The sequence below is a fragment of the Jatropha curcas genome, chromosome 3 (assembly GCF_041381405.1).
Source record: "Jatropha curcas cultivar XTBG-Jc1 chromosome 3, XTBG_Jcur_1.0, whole genome shotgun sequence".
Lineage (NCBI taxonomy): Eukaryota > Viridiplantae > Streptophyta > Magnoliopsida > Malpighiales > Euphorbiaceae > Jatropha > Jatropha curcas.
The window spans coordinates 2,734,748-2,743,016 of record NC_143153.1 but is presented as its reverse complement, the minus strand read 5'-3'; the positions used below and the strand labels follow the sequence as shown (position 1 = coordinate 2,743,016).

At 30.9% G+C, this 8,269-nt stretch overlaps 2 protein-coding genes across 2 annotated transcripts; both read left to right on the top strand.

Moving 5' to 3' along the window:
• The first annotated feature begins 1,876 nt into the window (after positions 1-1,876).
• LOC105644503 (uncharacterized) lies at positions 1,877-2,885 on the top strand. The gene has a single exon (XM_012229878.4). It carries the CDS (start codon positions 2,216-2,218, stop codon positions 2,672-2,674), a length of 459 nt encoding a protein of 152 aa, XP_012085268.1. The 5' UTR covers positions 1,877-2,215; the 3' UTR covers positions 2,675-2,885.
• A 2,273-nt stretch (positions 2,886-5,158) lies between these two features.
• Positions 5,159-8,202, top strand: MRL7 (polyadenylate-binding protein 2-binding protein). Its single transcript, XM_012229879.4, is given in 6 exon segments — positions 5,159-5,388; positions 5,651-6,755; positions 7,373-7,457; positions 7,858-7,969; positions 8,090-8,163; positions 8,165-8,202. Coding segments are annotated over 5 exon segments (1,149 nt in total). The 5' UTR covers positions 5,159-5,388; positions 5,651-5,907; the 3' UTR covers positions 8,195-8,202.
• The last annotated feature ends 67 nt before the right edge of the window (positions 8,203-8,269 follow it).

The window sequence follows — 8,269 nt, the reverse complement described above, 5'->3', positions numbered from 1 at the left end:
TTGGACAATCAATGAAACGTATACCGTAGATTCAAACTCACAATCTAGAAGTCAGATCAAAAGAGATATTATTTTTCAATTGGTGTACTTTACACACCTGGCACACTCATATTTCCCAATTCAAGCTGTTATCTAGCGGATTCATTGTTATTTCCCATAAAGAACCAACAATGATGAACATGAAAAATGTGACTTCAAGTTACTTAGGAAAAAATTTTAACTTTTTTCTTTGTTCTCTTGTTTAAGGGTGAGCAAAGTTCAGATAAATTCAGTTCTGTAGATATTTATTGCGGTTTTGATTCGAAATTTTAGAAAATTTCAATTTTGATTTACAACATATGTGATTTTAGCCTTAAACGAATTGGAAATAACCAAATTGAAGAGTTTGATTCAATTCTAAACAAACTTCAACGCGGTTTCAATTCTAAACAAATTTGTTCTTAATACTTGATTTTACTATTTAAAGATTATGTGTAATTATACAAATGAAAAGAAAACATATGACCAACAAATATTTTTCTTGATAAATTTTTATATATAAAGAAAAAAGTTCATATTAATTAACAAATATTAATTAATGGCTCATCTTCCACATAGTACTAATTTTTGAAAAGTCAAAAATTTTGTTAGAATCAATTAATGAATGAATGAAACCAAAATGAAAGCAAACTAAAGTGTGGTGTCTGTGTCAGATATTCCCATTATGTCATGTGTCCCTTCTAAACAATTCAATCTACATACCCATCACTTCAAATTTTATTTTTAAAATTTTGGAAATTCTTATAAGTTTAATCATTTAGAAATTCAAAATCCAATAATTTAAATTACAATTAGGGAGAAAAAAAAATAAATGTCTCTAGAGATTTTTTATTTTCTAAAAAAATGGTTTTTTTTTGTCATTTTATATGTATGGACAATAATTTTTCTTTTGCAATAATTATTCATGACTTTTTAAAAATTATAAATAATTCTCATAGCTAATCGAGAATGATTTGGTTAGTTTTTTTCATTAATATAGAGTATTTAAGGTCTAATATTCGACTAGAAAAATTTTCATCAATTTCGTAAGTTAAAAGGAAAATTATCCATGTTATATAACTCACAGGTTATTTCGGATTACTAAACATTTTGACGAATAAAAAGAAAACATAATAAAATAATATGAAAAATAAATAATTTGATACTGATGAAGAGATTAACCTGATTCCTTTTCAAAAAATCAAATCAACACAACTATTAATTGATATGAAGGTGTTGAAAAATTAAATTAGGCATCTCCATGGCAAATTGTTGTTGGTATGTTTTCTTTTACTAGATCAATTTAATTAGTATGAATGTATAAATTATTCCAAAAAGGTTGGGAGCAGCTTTCTTTTTTACTAATTTATACCTTTTTGTTTTACTTGTTCATATTTAAACAGACACAATGAACTCAATAAAGGACAAATTCAATTTATAACATTAAAATTTCCAAATGAAAAAGGTTGTAAGAATTTCAACTCTTAACAATATATATATAAACAGATTCATCAAGAAAGGAAGAGCAATAAGGAAGGAAGAAAATCCACCAAAACATGCACAAACAAATAAGAAAATCAGATTTTCTCGAGAAAAAGAACAATAGAGATTGAAGAAATAATGAGATTTCTTAATGGATGGATAAGGAAAATTAGAGTTAGGTAAAACTAATACCCGTTGTGGCTAAACAGGAATCTATTCCTTCTCCTTCTACAGGCAAGTCCGAAAAAGTAACGAAGAGGGTATTATTGTAATTACGGAACCCATGCCATTCATGTAATTTAAATAATATTTTAGGGGCAATTGTTTAACTCAGTCTCTATAAATATAGACCAAACCTTTCTCAATTTCATTCCTAAATTTCTCTCTCCTATTCCTCTCTCTTTAAAACTCTCTCTCTTTTCTCCCTTTTTATAAAACAATCTCAGATTCTCGTTGTCACTGTAATTTTTTTTGTTTTTGAGGTTTTATTTTCTTATTCTCCTCGAATTTTTTTACCTTTTTTTTTACTTTTTCGTACCGACAATTTTTTGTTTTTTACTTTTTACTGGAGAGACCGTTCGTTGAGAAGTGAATTTATTTAATATTTATTAGCTTTCCTTTTTTTATTTTTTTTGTTTCTCCTCTTGGTTGTTTGTCTTTCGCAATTTCTGGATTGGATTTGAGTGCCGACGTGGCATGCATCAATACGTTATAAATGAATACCAAAACGATGCGTTTACCTCCTCGTCGCTTTCTGACGTCAAATAAACGGAAAGAGAGGGAGGGTTTTGATTCTCTGAAGCCGTCTCCACCGCCACCACCTGCACCACCAACAAAATTACCCAAGCCGACAATAAATCGACTGGACTCAGGAATCCTCCCTGAGCCGGCTCCGTCTAATCAGCTCCTTGCCGGTTATTTGGCCCACGAATATCTCACTAAAGGCACACTCTTTGGTCAACCGTGGGCCCCGTCTCGAGCCGAAGCGGTTCCTGTATCGGCTGGTTTTGTGGAGTCGAAGAAGATAAAAGCGAGTCAGAAAGCCAAGGAAGCCGAGCCGAATAGCAACAAGGAAACTTATGAAAGGTACGTGGATGTGTCATGTTTGTTGAAGGCTGGAGGGGCCCACTTACCTGGCGTTGTGAACCCAAGCCAGCTCGCTCGCTTCTTATAGATGTGACGTGACACGTGGATCAAAGCCATTGGCTTTTCCATTTTTGAATTTGTTTTTGAGGTTATCGAGGTGTATGGTGTGAGAGAGAATCTCTCTTTGTAGAAATGGGGAAAATTAAGAATAGTTAGGGATTTTGACATTTTGCGCTGTATCTATCTGCATGTATTTAGATCTGATCTTCAGTATATATTTCATGGAAATTTCTATTTTCTTTTTTTTTTATTATATATAATTATTCGTAGATTTTGATTTTGAAGCTGAAATGAAAATTTATGCACGTGAGAATTGTGAATAGATTAGTTATTAATATGCAATTAAATTATACATTGTATGTTTGTTCACTGATTATTCATTTGAAATATTTAAAATTACATTATACATTGTTTTTTTATTTTTTTTGAAAAGGACATTATACATTGTTAGTATGTATTTAATTGCTTATATTTATGGATTATGATAATTGTAACCAGATTTCATATTAATAAAACATACTTGTCATATGTTTTATTTTCGGAAAAATATATGGAAATATATGACAACATACTAATATTATGAACTCATAACAAACATTCCAAAACCAACCACAAGTCGGGTAGTTGGCAAAAGTTTTAATATTTTAAATATTGGTAGAAATGTGACTATTATAATATAGTAATTTGGATATTTAAAATAATATTTAGTGATCTACCGTTAATTTTTACATAAAGATTCGAGAAGTAATTGGTCACGAGTCATTTTTAGTGCAACCGTTATAATATTAAATCCTCTTATTATATTATATTATTATGTTGTATTAGGCTATATCTTTTTATTTTGTGCGAACCACCGATATTTGGACTCTTAGTCACAGTTAAAGTTATCGTTTTTCTTTGTAAATGTGCTTAATGGAGATCAACCCGAGAACTATGCCCAGCCTACGTTGCTGATAGAGTTACAAGCCAAAGTTAAAAGCTAAATTTTTTATTTTTTCAATTAGAGCATATATATTTGGGCAAATTATATATACTAAACTCATAATTCCATAAATTTGGGATCACTTATTTTATCAATATATATATATATATATATATATATATATATATAATCAAAATGTTTAATTTTTTCAAATCGTAAAATGTAAAGATTTTTTGATCTTCCAATAAAATACGCTTTCAAGACTTTAAAATGTTTTGGCAAGCCATGGCCCTTGCCTTTTTGTATTGTTATCAGCATAGAAATAATTATTGATTGATTGGTTTTCTTTTTACTTTTTAAATTTGTGAAAATCTTTGTGGTCGAAAGACCTTTCACTTGTTACACGAGTGAAAAGACTAATTAAACCGCATTTTACCTAATTGGCTTCTCACAAAATACTTTTTTTAGGGAATCTTCTAACAAATATTTTAATCCTTCATGTGAATATCTAAATAAATAAAAAGGGCACAAAAAAAGAAAAAGAGAAACAAAATTATAAATAGAAAAATGTAATTAAACAAAATTATACACACTGCAAATTTTTTTTTTTTTAGATACAAGCATAGCAAGAGATTTCAAGTTACAATCTCTCCAACTAAAATAATTTTTATTGATTGGTTAAAATTATTCTAAATAGAAAAAATTTTTACACTCTGTAATTCAAAATATTAGTCTAACCTATTTAAGCTTCCATGAATAAAAACACTTCATGTGCTTCTTTAATTAAACTGGCGAACCCGAATATTGACTTCTAAGATTATTATTTATTTTTTAAATTAGAAAATTCATTTTCAAAGGAATTGATAGAAAATGCTATATGCAGAGAAATTCCAATAAAAGTGTAGTTAGACACGATAACTTTCCAAAAAAAATCCAAATGCTCAAATGGTGGAGATTCCATAGGATATTGGGAATCTGTTGGGGACCATCATAATTCAAAAGCCGCAAACATTTGCAACACTGGCAATATGACACGTAAGCAAATTACTTATCTAACAAAGAAAAAAAAAAAAAATCCAGTTTTTCAATTTCTAAGAAAATTAGATTTTGTTCATTGCTTAAGAGTAAACACAATATTAAACAAATGTGAACAAATTATCATATTTTATATTGACATAATTTTAAAATCTAAATATACAGACAACCTTAATAAAACAATAAAAATCTTTACTTTATAAAAGAATTGCATGACAAAAATATATAAATAATTATAATTAGTAATTTTAAAATATTTTTATTTTATTTCAATTCTCGTTAAGTTTTAGATTATAATAATATATTTCATTTAAATAACAGATTCATAAAATATTTAGTTTCAGTTTAGTTTAATCATGTTGTATGGCAACTTGAATGAAATTGTTTAGGCCCTTATGCTCATAAGCCAACTTGAACCGCATGGACCCAGACGAAATCGATCCGGGATGGGGTGGAGATGGGAAGAGTGGGAGCAGGATAAGAAAACGATGTCGTTAAAGTATAGTAGCCAGCAAGAGAACTGTACCATAAACGGGGCCGTATTATCCGGATAAGAAAGGGTTTTGGGTTTTGCACTTTTGCTCACTGGCGCGTCCATCAGCATATCTCTCTCTCGCTCTTTCTTTCATTCGCTTTCTTTGCCTTTTCGAAAGTTAATGGTTTTGTTCGTTTGATTTTGCTTTACAATAGGAGAATCCAATTACTCAGGCGTTCTTCGACCGGTATAAAACAGCCAACTTTTCCACAAAGAAAGACGTATTGATAATTTTGGAGGTGAAGTGACTGTGAGTTTAACTATTGCACCTTAGCTGGGAATTTTTTCTTTTGGCATTTAAATTGGATATTATTGCTAATAATATGTAATCCATTCGTTCTTCCTAGATATTGCATTGTCCTTTTAGTAAACAATTCTAAAAATTTAGTTTAATGGGTCCGTGTGTTTAGTTTTCAGTTTGATATTACAGCAGAATTGGAATTGTTGTTTTTACTATTTAGTTTAATTTCTTATTGAATTTTCTTTTTGTTGATTGTTTCTTTTTTTAATAGGAATTGACTGAAGATTACATGCTATGTGGGATGGAGACTAGAATCATCACCCGAGAATAAATTTTTACTGCTTTATGATAACTTTTGAATAGTGAAAGCAGCAAAGGATATTGAATTGCTTATGGCATATGAGTTTCCTTCGTTTTTAAAGATAAATTTCTTCTATCTTTGAGTTTCTCTGTTAATGTAGGTTTTGTATTCCCTGCATAAATACATTTCTGCATTGTTGATCAATATCTGCCTGTGAGTTGAGAAAAATGTTTTCCCTGCAAACAATTACTATGCCAAAATCCTTTTCACCTCTTTGTTCCATAAATGCTGAGCCTAATTGGTTTTTCTTTTCTTCAATTTATCCTCAAATTCCTGCTTGTAATCTTGCTTTAAGTACTTATAGTCATTTGAAATATGGGTTGCCCTCTTTGACACCCTGTGGACACAGTATAAAACTTTTTCCTTGCTTTGCTGCTTCAATGAATCCTGATTCAGAGCCTGACCCTCAAACTAACTCCAAGCCAAAAGCAAAACATAAAACAAGAACTCGTCGTCTGAAAGCTGTAGATGCTCAAAATGAAGATGAAAAACCTGGAAAAATCTTCCCAACAACCATTCCACGCAAGCAAAGGCGTGGTCGTAGGAGTGAAGCTGTTGCAGTTGAAGATTTTGTACGTAAATCACTTGAGCAAACATTTTCATCAATCCGACAACAGAATCCAAAACTTTTAGAGAACTATGAAAATATAATGAAGGATAAAGTTAATGATGAGGATTCTGAAATCAGTGATGATGAAGATGAAGATGATGATGACAGTGATGAATATGAAGATACACATGAAGTTGGTAGAGGAAAAGGAAAGAAAAAGAAAATGGTGGTTAAGGAGGAAGACCCAAATTGGCCATTGGATGCTGATGTGGGCTGGGGAATTAGAGCATCAGAGTATTTTGAGAAGCACCCAATTAAAAATGTTGTGGGAGAAGATGGATTGAAAATTGACTGGGAAGGGGAGACAGATGATACCTGGGTGAAAGAGATTAATTGTCTTGAGTGGGAGAGCTTTGCTTTTCATCCTAGCCCACTAATTGTTCTTGTTTTTGAGAGATATAACAGGTAACTATATTTTATTATCTGGTACTTACTGATACTAAAAGCATTTCATATAATTTAGAGCACAAATATTGTTGTTAAAGGTGTGATAATGCTTTTAGGGTCCTATGATGAGTGTTTGTTATTTGATAAGCAAAATGAATTAACAACTAGATCTAAATGTATGTTGAGAGACATAAAATCAAAATGCCAAAGATTGTTGCTTGTTTTTAATATCTGCAGCTTCTGTAATTTAAGATATCAAATGAAAGCCCTTTATTGTTGTTTCTCTCATTTATATGCGCCTTGCCGTCTTCAATTATTGATCGAGTTCAAATTGTAGAGTAAAACCAGTTTCTGACCTAGGAAAAGATATTTACTTTACTGCATTATATCTTCACAATACAATTTTTGTAAGAGGCTGAAACCTCCTCTTTCAGATATGGAGATTCATGAACTTTGCATCTTAGCTTGAAATGTGCAGATAGTTTTTATGTTTTTGTGGAACTTTATACCATGCATATGGTGCTGATTACTGAGAAACACAATGTAACCAATGGTTAGTTACCATGTGAATTGGAGTAGAGTATTGAATGAGCATGAATGGATAATTAATACAAAGCTAAAACTTTTGTGTTTAGGGCAACTGTTAACTGGAACACTTTGAAAGAGCTAGAGAAGGCAGCCAAAGTGTATTGGAGTGCAAAGGATCGACTGCCTCCTCGGGTATATTAGACTTCTCATTTTTTCAGTTTAAATTTGTAAACTTCATTTTAGACTTCTATTTGTTTGACTGAAGTTCATTGTGATTAAGTTTTGTATTTTGCTGACCCTCTAATCAATGAGGGAAGAAATCTGTTTTCTGTTGTTTCTGTATCTCGAATCCTTGATCAACACTAGAAAATATTAAATGCTGTTTTAGGATCTACCTAACCAAATGCTTTCTTTTTCATACGGATTTTTTTACCGTTAAATTTTGGGATTCAATTTTATTTAGTCTCTTTTGCTTGTTCCAAAATTTATGGCAAACTACTAGTGCATAAATGTAATTACCATGTATCTTATTAAATTGTTGAGGCATTGATAAGCTGACAGACATATCGATATTGGATTTTTTTGGAATCAGACGGTGAAGATAGACATCAATATTGAAAGAGATTTGGCATATGCTCTTAAAGTTAAAGAATGCCCTCAACTTTTATTTTTACGAGGAAACAGGATCATTTATAGGGAGAGAGGTGAGACATAATATTCTCTTTACACAGATACAAGAAGCATGGTTTTGTTCAATTGCTTCCATCACATAATATATCCTAATTTTTTCTTTCAATATTATAATGAAACAACTGGCTTTGCAGAGTTCCGAACTGCGGATGAGTTGGTCCAGATGATTGCACATTTCTACTACAATGCTAAGAAGCCTTCTTGCGTTCAATGATGCAGCCCTATGTTCCCCTTATTAATTTTTCAGGTACGCAAATATAACCTGCAGTTAGAGAATATCAACCTTCTTGCAAGTTCATTGTTTTACATCATCC

Coding starts and splice junctions, on each gene's coding strand:
- LOC105644503 (XM_012229878.4), top strand. CDS start 2,216: ATGAATACCAAAACGATGCGTTTACCTCCTCGTCGCTTTCTGACGTCA.